The sequence below is a fragment of the Triticum aestivum genome, chromosome 1D, assembly GCF_018294505.1.
Source record: "Triticum aestivum cultivar Chinese Spring chromosome 1D, IWGSC CS RefSeq v2.1, whole genome shotgun sequence".
NCBI classification, from domain to species: domain Eukaryota; kingdom Viridiplantae; phylum Streptophyta; class Magnoliopsida; order Poales; family Poaceae; genus Triticum; species Triticum aestivum.
The window spans coordinates 405,816,423-405,833,555 of record NC_057796.1 but is presented as its reverse complement, the minus strand read 5'-3'; the positions used below and the strand labels follow the sequence as shown (position 1 = coordinate 405,833,555).

The 17,133-nt window shown below is 43.7% G+C and overlaps 1 protein-coding gene across 1 annotated transcript; it reads right to left on the bottom strand.

Moving 5' to 3' along the window:
• Positions 1-5,199: 5,199 nt before the first annotated feature.
• Positions 5,200-11,711, bottom strand: LOC123182422 (endoplasmic reticulum-Golgi intermediate compartment protein 3). Its single transcript, XM_044594977.1, has 13 exons — positions 11,374-11,711; positions 9,885-9,958; positions 9,658-9,741; positions 9,492-9,572; positions 8,552-8,632; positions 8,362-8,454; positions 7,302-7,475; positions 7,141-7,208; positions 6,951-7,002; positions 6,804-6,857; positions 6,634-6,723; positions 5,774-5,840; positions 5,200-5,570 (listed from the first exon to the last, which is right to left on the bottom strand). Exons 1-13 carry the CDS (start codon positions 11,513-11,515, stop codon positions 5,479-5,481), a joined length of 1,152 nt encoding a protein of 383 aa, XP_044450912.1. The 5' UTR covers positions 11,516-11,711; the 3' UTR covers positions 5,200-5,478.
• Positions 11,712-17,133: the final 5,422 nt, after the last annotated feature.

Here is a 17,133-nt window from a genome sequence, read left to right as displayed (position 1 = left end):
TTTTCTCATTGCTCCCCTCTCTAATGACACTCTGATGTGATCTAACCCTCATACAAGCTGCTCTTTTTTTTGTTAATGCAAAGCTGATATTTCACTCCCACAAAAGGATTCTGCCAGTTGAGATATCTGAAGAGGCAATGTGCATTTTGACATTTTCTGCCTCTACTTTTTCTTAGCCTAACTACATCAAGCAAGACCTGTCCGACTGAGAAACCACATGCAGTGTTGGTATCCTCTTTCCAGTGGCATGGCCCTTGTGTTTATCCACTGTGACTAGGTGGGAGCTTCAGATTCAGATTCAGTCATTTGTTTGAGCTGCATGTGTAAAAAAAAAATCCTCACAACTTCTCTTATGCTTCCAGGAAATCTGGTCCAAACTTCACAGCAGTTTCATAGAAGGAAGCATACACGAGGCAGCATTAAAAGAGACCAGCCAGATTCTTCTTCCAGGTAGTACATGTTATCCATCTAGGATTAAGAAATGAAAAGGACTAATCTGATGCTGACTGGCAAATTCGTGCAGGGGAACAGCTGCCACCTGATTTGGTTTGCGTATTTATTTTGAAACTCTAGTTACGGTTGCCAGGATGCTTTCCTGAAGTTGACTTTGCTAATGAGTTGGTATACTACTACTTGTCTACTCTTATCTCCTTTGGGTTGCATGGATATGGCTCTATTCATCTCCATCTACCTTATGGAGTATCGTTGGTAAAAACAATTGCAATTTCAGATTAGTTATCATTGGTGAATTATGCTTGGCCATGCCATTAATGACAAGATGCATACTTAACCCATCCCGTTTGATTCGGATCATGATCCAGTTAGTAAGAACACATCAATCATTATTATCTAAAAAAGGTAAGAGCACATAAATAATTTGGCAGTGGAATATCTTACAAGAAATGCTTCAGAAGATGTCAACGTGCTGTATCCATTCTTATGAGGTTACAACTTTGTGAATAGTTGAGGCCTTCGGATCTTTAGTGGGGCCATTTGTAAGGCTGGCCCAAGAATGATTCCCTACATGTATAGCGTTTGGATTCAGCTGGCATGTGTACTTCCCCTAAAAATAATAAGTTGGCATGTGTACTCGTGAATAAACTGATCGTGACTTTGGAGAATCTTTGGATGATGTACTACATATCTCAAATGTGTGTGTTTTTTGGGGGAAATAAGTTAGATTATATGTTTTCAGCCACTTAACTGTTGCACAGTTACGTTCAGTTTGGCATTATTTTTGTTTGTTTGGTGGGCTATTTGTTTAAAAAATTAAATGCATGAGAAATCTTATGATTCACAAAATGTGATTTGGTTTTTGTAGCTCCATGGCAAAGTTTGCATCTTTCTTTGAGAAGGGTTTGTTTTTTCGGCAGTTCCTTGCGAAAAGATCGATAGGAAACAACTAGGAACACCTATTTCTCTCTCTCTTTGATAAGACCCTGAATTTCAGTGTTATTTGAACAGTTATGTTTATTGCCACACTAATCGAATTATCTATACCTAGTTTGAGAAGTTACATATATTGCCATAGTAAGCGGGAGAATACGAGAAGACCTGTCCGGCTGAGAAACCACATGTAGTGTTAGTTACCTCTTTCTAATGACATCGCTTGCCCTTTGTTGTCTGTATGGGAGCATGCACGAGGCAGCATTAAAAGAGACCAGACAGATTCTTCTTCCAGGTAGATGTTATCCATCCGTTGTTGTCTGTATGGGAGCTTCAGATTCAGATTCAATCACTGGTTTGAGCTTGTGTCTGTACCACACTGCAGGAGTAAAAATAGTTTTCTCACAACTTCTGGCATGCTTTCAGGAAATCTGGTCCAAACTTCACAGCAGTTTCATAGAAGGAAGCATGCACGAGGCAGCATTAAAAGAGACCAGACAGATTCTTCTTCCAGGTAGATGTTATCCATTTGTGACTTTAAAAAAAAGTACTAATCTGATGCTGATTTTGATCTGCGTATTTGTTTTGATACTGTAGTTACGGTTGGCAGGATGCTTTCCTGAAGTTTACTTTCCTAATTTGTTAGTTTATTACTACTTGCCCACTCTTATCTCCTTGGGTTTTATGGATATAGTTCTATCAAGTTCATCTAGCTTATGGAGTACGTGGTAAAAACAATTGCATTGTCAGATTAGTTATCATCGGTCAATTATCCTTGGCCATGCCATTAATGACAAGATGCAGACTCAACCCATCCTGTTTGACTCGGATCATGATCCAGTTATTATATATAAAAAGTAAAGAACACATAAATAATTTTGCAGTGGAATATCTTACAAGAATGCTTCAGAAGACGTGAACGTGCTGTATCCATTCTTATGTGGTTACAGCAATAATTTGCTCATTGTTTTTGTGAATAATTGAGGCCTTGGGATCTTTAGTGGGATCATTTGTAAGGCTGGCACAAGAATGACTACATATATAGCATTTGGATTCAGCTGGCATGTGTACTTACCCTAAAAATATTAAGCTGGCATGTGTACTTACCCTAAAAATAATAAGCTGGCATGTGTACCTGTGAATAAGCTAAACCGATCATGACTTTGGAGAATCTTTGGATAATGTACATCAGTACATGTCTGCCACCTCAATTGTGTATTTTTTGGAAATAGGTTAGATTATACACTTTCAGCCACCTAATTGTTTTTCAGTTAAGTTCAAGTTGCACCTATTTTGTTTGTTTGGTGGCCTATTCCTCTTAAGAAGTTAAATGCACATCTAACGTATGATTGATCTCATGATTCACAAATGTGATATGGTTTCTGTGGCTCCATGGTAAAGCTTGCATCTTTCTTTGAGAAGGATTTGTTTTTCTTTTGGCAGCTCCCCGCGAAAAGATCGATAGGAAACTAGGAGCACCTATTTTTCTTCTCTCTCTTTGAGAAGATCATGAATTTCTGTGTTATTTGAACAGTTACGTCTACTGCCAAACTAATCAAATTGTCTATACCTAGTTTGAGCCATTGCCATAATAAGCGAGGTGGTGTGAGAAGAAGTGTTTTAAACTATATTTAGAACATTGGATTGACAGCAGTATGAGGTAGTTACTGTTGATATGCATATGATTCTCCTGGTAGTTTGATCAGATCAGATCAGATCGTGTGTATTATGTGTAATCTGAAAGCGAGTGGATAAGATGGAGCTATGCGCACCTGGTTGTCAGACTGGCACATCCTGCGTTGATCTGATCCCGGTGCAAGTGGCGAATCTTTTATCCACAGGGGAGGCTTATCAGATCTGTTCCAATTCTGAATATAAAAAAAATCGATATGTTAAGAGGCGTTATATGAGAGCAGAGCAAAGCCAGCTTAGGAAAGGAACTAGAGAAAATTCATTGCTGGCTTGACAAAGAAACCTCTAGCCTCTAGGAGAGAACAATGCGTGTTTTGTTTTGTGATGTCCATTTCTTCAGCAAAGTCAATTTAGATGCATCCTTAGAATGAAGGTTTGAGAGCAGACTAAAAGAAGTAACTCTAGGCTGACAAGAGCCAATTTTTCCTGATGGACGGTTTTTTGCTTTTTCTTTTTTCTGGAAATACTATCATAGGCCTGCACAGGACAATCTAAAGCAGTTTCTGGGTCAGAGCTTCGTGAATCAACATAATCTTTTCTGCATTTGGAGTGTCCAAAAGCTACAGTTTTGTTACGCATTCTTTTGGATGGGGATCTTCTCTCCTAACCTGTCAGCAACATACAGAGTGGTATTTCCGGCCTTACCGTTCCTGGAACCTCACCTTGAATTAGACATGGTAAAAAAGAGAGTAGGGCATTTTGGAGACCGAGCTCCATCGAGCCCTTTATTTTGAATAACTCAAAATTCATAAATTTCAGTTTCAAAAAATTCTGAAAAAAATACACATGTATGCAAGGATGTAAAGTGTATGTGTGAAAAATTTCAGGATGAAATACCTTGAATTGCAAGCTGTACAAAAAACCAAAATCATGGACTTTATAGATGAACAGTACATATGCTAAAAGGCTCCATATTTGTCTTTTTTGTCTTTTTTATGTAGCTCACATTTTAATGTATTTCAGCCTGAAAATTTGCACATATGTACATTATGTATCTAGGTATATGTGTATTTATTTTCAGAATTTTTGGAAACTGAAAACTTTGAATTTTAAAGTTTCCAAATAAAGGCTTCCATTGAGCTCGGTCTCTTATATTATGGGACGGTAATGTCAAAAATGCTCTTATATTATAAGATGGAAGGAGCTAACGGAAATCCATTTAATAACAATCATACATTTCTAAGTGATAATCATACATCCAAAATTGTCAAATTGATATTACTCCGACGACAATTAATATGGACCGGAGTGAGCACTAGCATTATACTATGTGTGGCAGTTTGCAAAAATACCGAACGGATCAAAAAAATAGCACAATAAAAGGCTCTAGCTAATATCAGCCGTAGCAAGTAGCAGTTGCGGGTTGGCTATCGGGACGGGAGGCTCCTCCCGTTGTCGCGATCCTGATCAAACGGCATCAACTGCGTTCAGCAAAAAATGGAAAAACGATTTGGTATGCCAGTTACAAATTTTGATTTATATAACCCGTTTTATGTGCGAAAATACAAAGGTGAACATGGATGCGCGCGCACCCACATGAATAGTAAATTCATAAAAAATATTAGAAAAAATAAAAAAAATCTGAAATTTCACGGTATGAAACTTAGTCGACGTGTGAAGCTTCATGATGTATTGACACCCATGGTATTTTTAGTGAAGAAAATACAAATGCAACCATACTATTCATTAAACATTGTTTTTTAATATAGCTTCGATTAGCTTTGATTTTGTCATTTTTATCCAGATTATCACGAATGTGATTTTTTTGTGAAACTTCATATGCCAGTATACCAATTGACTATATATATTACAAAAATAAGTTCAGATTTTTTTGATTTTTTCTAGCTTTTCTTGAATTTACTATTAGGGTGCGCGCGCACCCATGTTCACCAAATCCACGTCCGTTTTATGTGAGGCAATATTGTCCGTTGGCCAATGTCTTTAATACTACATCATGTCCTAAAAGACTCGCATTTGGAATCAAAGGAAAATGAATTACAAATATAATTTCATAAGAGCTCAGGCCAACTACATATCTCTGCCAAAGCGCTAACATGCAAAATAAAACAAAATCAGCAAAACCCACAGTAACGAAGATGTGACACACAATGAGCGAGGCGATTGACGAGAACATTCTGTGATGCACCAACAACTTCCAAGTACAGTAAGCATTGCGCCAGTTCAGGCCAGTCAACTAGAGTCTCTATCAATGGACATGAAAGCACTTGCCCCCAAGACCCAGCCTATTCTGTCTTCCTTTTTTACAAGTTTTCATCAGCTAATGTGCAATATCATCACTTCCGATTGCCTTGTGACCCTTTGGGGTCTCGTCGTCTTTGGCGCGCATATGCCGGATCCACCTCCTTACAAGCCACGGAACTTGGAAAGTATTGGGTGGTTTCATCTGTACTTGCCTATCTCCATTTTCTTCTTAAGCGCCTTCTGTCCATGGTATATGAACGAGTCGATGATGCCAGCGACGGTGAAGATCCCTGAGGACCATGCAGAAAACAGATCAATAAGGCGCACTACGTGGAGACCTCGACTAAAAACTCAACACAGTTTTATACAGAATGCAACAGAATACAAATATAAGGACACTTTCTGTACTAAAAGAGATGACAACCTTTAACATGATATAATATGATAAAATAAGGTAGTTTGTGCATGCATAAACTAGAGGCAGTGTTCATACCTCCAACTATAGCACACAGGTTTGTCAGGTAGTGGAGGAAGGACCTATTTTCCTCTGTGAATATCACCTGCAAACATTAGCCATACAGCTGGAGTCAGAACTCAATCATAGTTGCTCCGAGACATGAAGAGCTCAATAGAGTAGCTTTCAATCTTGTGCACGCTACAAATGCCTAAACTAAACAAAACGCATACAAACTACAAAGAGTTAACTTGACAAAATCACGGTTTTGTACTAAGTATCCATGCAAATTGTGGATTTACTCCACTCATATGTACACACCACAGGCACAAACGTATCTCGGTATGTTATTTTACTCTCAGCACTCACGAGATGGAGGCATTGCTCCTTCCAACTACAGATCAATAATACTATCTTCATATACTTACCGAATCTAAAGGTTATGTCATTGAAGTCCAGTTTCATCCTGCAACTCTCTCTACAGGTATGCAATAACAGCATACTAATGGGTAGTAATAGAGATGCGCATTAGGCTTGACCCCAACAAAATTTTGGGAGGGGCATGAATGCCCTGTTCATTCTAAAATAAATAAAGGAATATGATTTAGGTTTTTAGTCCTCAAGTGTGTGTGTGTGTGTGTGTGTGTGTGTGTGTGTGTGTGTGTGTGTGTGCGTGTGTGTGCGTGTGCGTGTGCTTGTGGTGCACGCACGCGTGCGTTTTAAAAATAACATAAACAGATGGTGCCATTTACACAAATTGCATGTGCAGTGAGAACACATGCAGCCACATACAGCAAAATTAGCGGACAGGCTGAGAAGCCAAGATAGAAACTCGGTGAGAACCGTCACATATTTCGGCGAAAATTCATATGTGCATCTTTGACGTCATCATTATTTACCTTTATAGGCGAGAAGTCATAGAAGAAAAATACCCCAGGTTGGGGTCTCGGTTGAACATTTCCATCTCTAAAGTGCTCCGTTACTGAGAACTGTGAATGGAAGTAACAGTTATCATCAAGGTTGTTAACAGAAAGGTTGAGCATGTCATCATTCAATGAACTCTACTAACTTGGTTTGAATCGATCTTGCGCCCTCTTATATCATTATAAATTGTAGGGACGACCTGGAAAGGAATACCCATTAAATCTTAGATGCATAAACCAAGGGCACAAGCAAGTGATAGAACTGCAACAAACATGAGTGCGGCAATACCCACTTTTATGAAGTATTGGTATGTCCCATCTGATGCGGGCTGTGTCCACTGAGCACTGTGTGCATGAAACTGGTTAGTACTTGAGGACAGAATAAAGAAAAAATATGAAATATTTAAATTTACTTAGGGGAACATGAATGCTCCATATTACTGTGTTCATTGCATGCTGAATGTGCTGGAGGTGTAGACTTACCCATCAAGCGGGTTGACAGCACCAGGGAATTCTGTCCCGAAGGACAGTTTGTTTATTTTATGAGTAATCTAGTAAAATTACACACAGCGTATTAGAGAACACTGAAGGCAAACATTTCAATAAACCAAGGAAGAAAGAAAAAAATTATGTAACCTACTTACATTGAAACCTCCTTCAGCAGTCAGCTCAGGCACATCTACATTTGATTCATAATATCCTTTGCCTGGTGCAAAGTGGAAATTTCCAGCAACTTTACTAACATCTAGAAAGCCATGGACACTACAGCCTTCACCATGTTGGGTTTTAACTCTTTCAACGAAGTCCTCTCTAGCGCACTGCGATAGCCATCATAGACTGTATTAAATCTTAGCCGTTCTTTTCTTGAAGAAACAAATCTTAGCAGTTGCAAACAGCAGGCATGCAGAAAGAGGAAGCGCATAAAAAAGTTATGTTGGACAGTATAGGATCCAAGGCACACATTATACAACTCTAGGGGCATGTTGCAGCTGCAAGCTTATTGCTTGCAGCATCATGTATTGTCAACATTAGGTCTAACAGAATCAGCCATCGAATAGTAGAGCATGCCTCAATTTTATCTTCAAAAAGAACCTTGGTGTGTAATTTCCCTTCAACAGTACTCCCTCCGTTCACTATTATAAAATTTCTGGATATTTTAATATGGACTACATACAGACTGAAATGAGTTACCAAACATCATGTATTGTCAACATTAGGTCTAACAGAATCAGCCGTCAAATAGTAGAACAAGTCTCAATTTTATATTCAAAAAGAACCTACAGTGTGTAATTTCCCTTCAACAGTACTCCCTCCGTTCACTATTATAAGATTTCTGGATATTTTAATATGGACTACATACAGACTGAAATGAGTTACCAAACACATTAAAACGTGTCTAACTCGCCACTAGTATGTAAATTAACGCCTGAAAAAGAACAGAGAAGGCTGATGGCTAGCTACGAGCCTACGATACAGAAGGGACGGTATCATGTGCAAAGTTGCACATGATGCAGCAGAGTGCACAGCATGCAAATATTTCAGGGATGGGCCATCTCTGTCATTCAAGAGAGCACATCAAGGTATCCACAATCTTCAACATAGTACCATACAATGGATTTCTTTTTAATCCTAAACAAAAACTCAAAACAAAGGTTTTTTCTGGATATATCCAGGCAAAAAAATATGCCAAAATAATTCATATACCTGGTCGATTAGGTCAGGGTTTGTAAGAGCCCACCCTTTCTTCTTGTAGGCCTCCCTAACTTCTTCACATGAATTACAGCATTGTTCATCTGACTGGGCTCCAAAAAATCACAAGCAGTGCAAAGTTAAAAAGGTAAAACAGATAACAGAAAATGATATTAACACAGGGAAAACACAAAAGTGTGCGCACCTCCTCCGCACCATAACAGGTGCCACAGTATTCCTCGCCTTTGCCAAGCCTTCCACCATGTTTTTGCAATGGTTTCTCGATCTATAAAAAGGACCAATCAAGCATATGCATCAAAGGACAAAGTAGAATATAGCCATATGATTAGAGGTTACTTGCTGAGATAAGTAAGAGATATTGGTTAAGACTAGGTTAGCCTTATAATTTCGACGAGCTACAGTTTCATCGAAGATAACAATTTTTTGATCTGAACACAAGACCCTCACGTGGAGAGGAAAAAGAAGGGCATAACCCAAGGCTATGAAACCATGTTAGCAAATATGCAACTTGTTTTCCCCGGAGGCCAGCATAAATACACAAAGTACAGGTGGAAATATACAGAAAACCCTAACAATGACAAATATCACAGCCTATACAAGGAAACTAATATAGATATTAGGATTTTGTATCGAGGTATGTGTATTAGAAAAAATATTTCTATGTCAACATATTATTGAGTACCAATTACTCAGTGTTAACTCCTTAAGAAACCCACGTTCCAGCAGAGAATTACACAGACGCACAGTATGCGCACATGTGCAAGATATAGGAGCCAGAATGGTTCTCAAATTTCAGTCCCCTGTTTGTAAATATGTACACTTTATTCACACTAAATCCTTACCAAATAAAAGCAATAGGTATTTATTTCCAGTATTTCCACTCCCCCAAAAGGTGATTAACATAGAAAGTAAGGAAGAGGGATTTTTTTTTACTCAAGTACTTGTACTTCTTTTTTGCGGGTGAAGTACTTATACTTCAACCACAGTTTCTACAGTTATCTATGGAAACATGTTCCTTCAACTCCAAAGGCACTATCAACTATCACCTATACTAAATTGAACACCTATTCAAGACCTAGAATTTTTAATGAGCTCAACATACTAAGTGAAACTGAGACACCAACCTTTGTTCCACCAATGCCTTCTTTTCTTGATTCAATGACATTACCATGTGAGTCCAATCTTTTCTTTTCAATGTCATGCCTCTACAACAAGAAATGGAAAGAATAAGATGACGGATCAGCAGATAAAGCAAGAATTAGCACAAAAGGAGGTGACTGAAGTCCGTACAATGTCCTGGTGCTGCTCGCCACTAATGTCCCTTGTATCAACACTGAGAAGGGTGCAAGGAATACTCGGGAAGGTAATATCAAACTGCAAAATAGATTTAGTATTACAATGGATATGAGTACCATGTTGCCAAAATATTATACGGAAGTATGCCTTTTAGAGAAACAATTGAATTACGGCAGCAAAAAAACTGAATCAAGTCAAATCGATACAAGGCAAATACTAACATTTACTCTTAGCCTTTCTCCTCTTGACGTGTCTACCACTAACTTAGTCTCGGTTGCTGAATAATAATACGACCCTGCAAAAATAGCAGACACATAAATAGTGGCTATTAGAATATTTGTCGTACTTCATTTATTTGAGATAGACTAGCATATGTAGCATTAATGGAAACGGCTAGGAATATAAAGGGTCACGATATTGAAAAAAAAGGAAAAAAAAAAGATAAGACCAAATGCACAACAGATTTCATGACTAGACACTGGACAAAAACGCACAACCAAACTTGGCCAACAGAGCAAACCACAACATATTCCAACTGCAAATTTCTGGCAGAACATTGGCATTGACCTCAACGCTTAAACTTTAGTACTTTATATACTGCAAACCCATTCTGGTCAAAATATGTTGACTAAGAAATATAACCTTTTTACCAGCAGACATTCCAAAGAACATATTTGATGGCGCAGGCGTGCTAACCCAAATGACAACCTACTCCTTCCGTTCCGATTTTATATGTTTTCCAAAACTACCCTTCCTAACTTGTGGCGCCATTTTCCCGCGGTTCCTAGGTGTATTTTCCAAAACTACCCTTCCTAACTCATGGCGTCATTTTCCCGCGGTTCCTAGGTATATTTTCCAAAACTACCCTTCCTAACTCGTGGCACCATTATCCCGCGGTTCCTAGGTATATTTTCCAAAACTACCCTTCCTAACTCGTGGCGCCATTTAATCGAGTGTCCTGCAAAATTACCCCTCACGTGCAGTTATTACCCGTTGGTAGCGCGACCTCAATGACACTAGTGTCACGCGCCGATCCATGCATCGAGCGTCAAGAGAGGGTTAAATTGCCCACCAAACCACACGGCCAGGGTGGTATGCACCAAAATATGTAAACACCATCGACCTCAGGAACAGAGGGAGTATTTCTGAACACATGATCTGAACCAGAGGCAAGAACACAGCAGCAAAGGTATGACCTTTCATGAACACTTACAGATGAAAAAACTGAATCTTGTCCCCCACCAAACTGGCACAACAGAGTGGACTAAAACGGCAAGTTTTTCAGGAATCTTCCAACAGCTCAAGCATTGCAATCTGCGGCAATGCCCAGCGCAGCACAGGTAGACATGTCCGGCAAAAAGTGGAAGCTTTTCCTTCCCCGGACGGCAAAGACATTGCTTGGCCAGATAGACCACCTCTGTCGAACCGAAAAGAATTTTACCGCCGGCAAACCCAAAAGCATCTACAAAATCTTGCACAGCATTCAATTTCAAGCAGACGGTGCCAAATCCGCGTCATTGGAATCGAGTCTCGCCCCAATCCGAGCTGCCACAACCCATCAATTCCCAGAGACATCTAAGCAAGCAAGCAAGAAGTATAATTGGACATCTTTTTTGAGGACCGTAAACCTTGAATTCCGCGTCGCGGCGCCGCCATTGCGGGCCGAGGAGGAGGAGGAGGAGGAGGGGGAGGAGGGGAGGCGGCGCTTACTGGTCTCTGAGACGAAGAGGAGCAGCATGACGAGGGCGGAGAGGAGCGTGACGACGCCGCCGGAGAGCGTGCGCTTGTAGAAGTCCTCGTTGACCTTGGGGTAGGCGTCGAGCCCCTTGAGCTTGTGCAGAAGCCCCTCCATCTCTCTTCTCCTCCGCCGCCGCCGCCGACGCCGACCCCGTGGAGACCGCCGGAGGGCAGCAGCCGGCGCGAACCTAGTCCTCCCGATCCGAGCCCGCGCGTGTGCGATAGGGTTTGACCGGCGCGAGATTCCGCCGGGTTCGGGTCGGGATTACGAGCCTCGTCTGGGGGTGGGGGTGGGGGAAGAAGAGTCGGAGATGATTACGAGGAGGGGGGACGGAGGATGATGGCGTGGACGGACGGACGCGGTATCGGTGCTGCAAGTTCGGCGCACGCGCTCCACGTGGCGCCGCGCCGTTGGTTCGCGTCGTCGGAAATGCGTTGGACTCCGCCGACGTGGCGGGTCCGGTCCGGTTCGGGTGGGAAGCCGCCCGCCCACGCCCACGGGATCTACGACGAGCGGGACCAGCCGCGAATACGTATCGGACTCCGGGTTACCTACGCAAACTAACCTCGTATACGTATCGGAGTAGTATTGTGGTTTTTCAGTAGGATCTGTGAGAGAGAGTTTCCACTTTGCGACCGATCTGGAAGATGTGACGTGCACCGGTGCACACGATTCGTAGGTGGCCTAACCCTAACCAGGTCTCTCAACAGAATCCGTTGTGGCAGGTGCGTGCGTCTCCGCTGGCCTCTGGAAGGCCACCTTCGGACGATGGTCGACCAACATGTCATGGTCAATTTTGTCGACCCAAAGAGATGCAATCCTCAAAAAGAAAAAAAAAAGAGACCCAAAGAGATGTACACCCTCTGGTCAGGGGTGTACCGAAAACATAGGACCACAATAGCCATTTTTGTGATTTTTTTATAACGCCCGTGCCGATTTCTTCAGAAACACAATGACAATTTCTGAGAGCAAAGGGTTTTACCGCGAAAATTGTCGTGTTCACTTGAAGGAATCGTCATGCTCCTGCAACGTAAATTGCCGTGCCAAACATTTGCTTTGCCATGCACCTCCAGCAAACGATTGTTGGATAGCACCACCGAAAGCAAATCACTCGATTCATATATGGATGAAATTTTAGGCGTGTATTTTTCATTGCATGGATGAGGACATAGGGGTTTTCAGCGTATCGTCACCACCATGCGGAAATTATGGCGCGCCTGCAACCTACTTGTCGGGAATTCCCAGCCGGTTTCAAAACAGAGGTAACCATCGTGAAAATCACATCGGTCGTCCACGATATTCAAGACCTAAGTAGGGTGTTTAGTGCTGTCGTTTATGTTTCAACACACGCAAACTTGCATGCTCATCTTTTTTCCTATGCAATGTCACTGATGGGCTTTTTTTGGCAACATAGAAGCGGATGGAATTGATTTTTGAAGGGTGATGCCAACACCGCTTATTTCCCCCCATTGTGAATGGGTTATGGGTGGCAGCGAAAATTCTCAATCCATTTGTTTATGGAAGGGAGACATCCTCTTGGGAGGGGGGGGGGGGTCATTGCACACGCCTACTCCTCTATAAGAGCTCTTCACAATGGAGCCCCAGTCCAGGTTTTCTTTGCCGACAGACTTCTGGCTAGTCGATGCTTGGGTCTCAGCTGAGGATAATGCGAAACTTACCCTCCCATTTCTGCCATAGGAGGTTGGTCGGGTGATCGCGGAGATGAAGACTAGCTCAGCACTCGGTCCGAATGGGCTCCCAGTCTCCTTCTTCCAAAAGTTCTAGGGGTAGCTTCAGCCAGTGATTATGCCAACGTTCCAAGAATTCTACATCGGGACATTGGACATGTCATGTATAAAGAGATTACCCTAACACACAAACTAGCTGGGGCGACGGATATCCGACACTTTAGGCCGATCACGATGATCAATGTTCTAGAACAGATCTTCTCTAAGGTGTGTGCGATGTGGTTCGCCCCGGTGGTGGAGCGCCTCTCTCATCCCTGTCAGTTCGCCTTTTTTAAGGGGCATCAGATTTATGATGGGATTCTGAATCTTCATGAAACTGTACCTGAGGTCAAGGTGTAGCGTGAGAAAGGTGTTTTCATGAGGCTAGATTTCGAAAAGGCCTACGACCGTCTTGACCATTCCTTCCTCCCGCCTAGTGCTTGAGTGAAGGGGGTTCAATGACCGTTGGTGTTGTTGGATCATGCAAAATAGTCAGGAATGGCAGCATCGTGATTAACATAAATGAGGAGGTGGCCCCTATTTTAGGTCTCCTAGAAGGGTGAGGCAAGGGATCCTATTTCCTACCTACTCTTTAACCTTGCGGTGAATGCCCTTGCAGCCATCCTGGATAAGGCTAGGATGCTTGGCCATATCTCATGTGTGGCTGGGCATATTGTTCCAGGAGGTGTTTTTTTTGCAAATGAGGTGGTGCTACTCAGCTCCAGTATGTGAATGACATCATGATCATGGTAGAGGGGGCGGAACTAGTTATCATCAACCATAAGTTCCTTCTCCTCTACTCTGAGGCCATGTCTGGCCTTAAGATCAATTTCGATAAGAGTGAGGTTGTGATTTGGGGGTATCCGGTTGAGGATCAACAGTGGATTGCGAACAACCTTAATCGTAGGTTGTCCTCCTTCCTCATTGAGTAATTGGGGACGTTGTTATCTGACTCGAGGATCCCCGTCCGAGATTTTGACCCGCTTGCAAGACGGGTCACATCTTGGTCAGAGCCGTGGTGCGGGTGATTTACCCCAAAGGGAGTAAATCAGTGCTTATCGACTTCCTATCTGTCGAGGCTCTCATGTATATGATGGGGTTGTAAATTTTGTCGGAAGGTGTGCATAGCTCCTTTGGCAAGGACCTATCACGATTCTTTTCGCAGGAGGCAGGTGGGTGGCAAAAATACCACCATATGGTCAAGTGGGCGGATATATGCTTGCCCAAGGACATGTGGGTCTATGTACTCTTTCGTCTCGTCACATGAATGTGGCCCTTATGCTGAGATGGGTAAGGAGGATTACCCGAGAAGATGGGGTCCGTGGCTACAACTTATTAAAGCAAAGCCGAAAAAGGGTTTCCCCCGCTTTGTATTACAAAGCAACCAACCGATACAATCAACGATAAGTGCTGGGGCGGAAGCAGCACATGCACGCCCAAAAGAAAGGAAAGAGAAAATACAAAAGGAACAAATGCCGACAACAGCGGATCGACCAAAAGCGAGGAAGCCTCGCGACCACTACGCCCACCGAAGATATCCCACCAAGCTCCTAGACTTCGAAGCACCGGTACCAGTCAACACCTCCAAGAAGCACTGTTCAAGATATCTTCCGATATTTCGATAAATCGGCCGATTTATCGCTTATCATTGTCTGACCGATAAGATAAACCGGCCGATAAATCAACCGATATGGCGATAAATCGGCCGATATGCCGATAACTTGCCGATTTACCCCTTATCATGGGTCGACCGAAGGGTTGCCCCCGGTACGTGATAAGGAGAGAGGAAGGGTAGCCCCCGACGCCCTCCAGGAAGGTCCGACGGCACCCTCAGGCGCCACCACATCGGTGTCAGCCAGGCCGATAGGGATTTCTCCCGATCCCAACCTTCACCTCGGGCGCTCCGGAGACCACCACCAAACCGACCACCACCCTGCGCCAAAACGGTCTTGAAGCTTCCCACGCCGTCTCACCACGGCACCGCGAAGTGAGGCCTGCACAACGAAGAAGAGGAGCCGGGACTAGGAGCAGCAGCACCGTCGGCACGCGGGAGTGCTCAACCTCCACCGTCAACGACGGTAGCCGACCGGACGCAATAGCAGGAGCATACCAGGTCCGTGGGCCCACAGGCCCGGCCGGGCCCTCAGAAGACCCTAAAGCTCCCGCCTTCGCGCTGCAGCAGGCACGTCGTCGGCGTCGCCACCCCCTATCCGAGCTCCTCCTCCTCCTCGCCATGCAGAAGACATCGAAGCCACGCCAGGGGCCGGCCCGCTAGGACCCAGATGGGGCCCGCAGGGCCCTGATTTGGCCACCCGACCACCAAGGAGCAGCGCCGCCACCTCGCATTCCGCCTAGCCGAGCATCACCGTCGCCGCCCCTGCCCCGGGAAGGGAAGACGCGCGCGCGGGTACAGGTGAAGGAAATATGCCCTAGAGGCAATAATAAAGTTATTATTTATTTCCTTATATCATGATAAATGTTTATTATTCATGCTAGAATTGTATTAACCGGAAACGTAATACTTGTGTGAATACATAGACAAACAGAGTGTCACTAGTATGCCTCTACTTGACTAGCTTGTTAATCAAAGATGGTTATGTTTCCTAGCCATTGACATGGGTTGTCATTTGATTAACGGGATCACATCATTAGGAGAATGATGTGATTGACTTGACCCATTCCGTTAGCTTAGCACTCGATTGTTTAGTATGTTGCTATTGCTTTCTTCATGACTTATACATGTTCCTATGACTATGAGATTATGCAACTCCCGTTTACCGGAGGAACACTTTGTGTGCTACCAAACGTCACAACGTAACTGGGTGATTATAAAGGTGCTCTACAAGTGTCTCCGAAGGTACTTGTTGGGTTGGCGTATTTCGAGATTAGGATTTGTCACTCCGATTGTCGGAGAGGTATCTCTGGGCCCACTCGGTAATGCACATCACTTAAGCCTTGCAAGCATTGCAACTAATGAGTTAGTTGCGGGATGATGTATTACGGAACGAGTAAAGAGACTTGCCGGTAATGAGATTGAACTAGTTATTGAGATACCGACGATCGAATCTCGGGCAAGTAACATACCGATGACAAAGGGAACAACGTATGTTGTTATGCGGTCTGACCGATAAAGATCTTCGTAGAATATGTGGGAGCCAATATGAGCATCCAGGTTCCGCCATTGGTTATTGACCGAAGACGTGTCTCGGTCATGTCTACATAGTTCTCGAACCCGTAGGGTCCGCACGCTTAACGTTTCGATGACAGTTATATTATGAGTTTATATGTTTTGATGTACTGAAGGTTGTTCGGAGTCCCGGATGTGATCACGGACATGACGAGGAGTCTCGAAATGGTCGAGACATGAAGATTGATATGTTGGAAGCCTATATTTGGATATCGGAAGTGTTCCGAGTGAAATCGGGATTTTACCGGAGTACCGGAGGGGTTACCGGAACCCCCCGGGGGTTTAATGGGCCATAGTGGGCCTTAGTGGAGAAGAGGAGGGGCGGCCAGGGCAGGCCGCGCGCCCCCTCCCCCTCTAGTCCGAATTGGACAAGGAGGGGGGGGGGCGGCGCCCCCTTTCCTTCTTCTCCTCCACCTCTTTCCCCCTCCACTCCTAATCCAACAAGGAAAAGGGAGGGAGTCCTACTCCCGGTGGGAGTAGGACTCCTCCTGGCGCGCCCCCTCCTGGCCGGCCGCACCTCCCCCTTGCTCCTTTATATACGGGGGCAGGGGGCACCCTAGAGACACAACAATTGATCGTTTGATCTTTTAGCCGTGTGCGGTGCCCCCCTCCACCATAGTCCACCTCGATAATACTGTAGCGGTGCTTAGGCGAAGCCCTGCGTCGGTAGAACATCATCATCGTCACCACACCGTCGTGCTGACGAAACTCTCCCTCAACACTCGGCTGGATCGGAGTTCGAGGGACGTCATCGGGCAGAACATGTGCTGAACTCGGAGGTGTCGTACGTTCGGTACTTGATCAGTCGGATCGTGAAG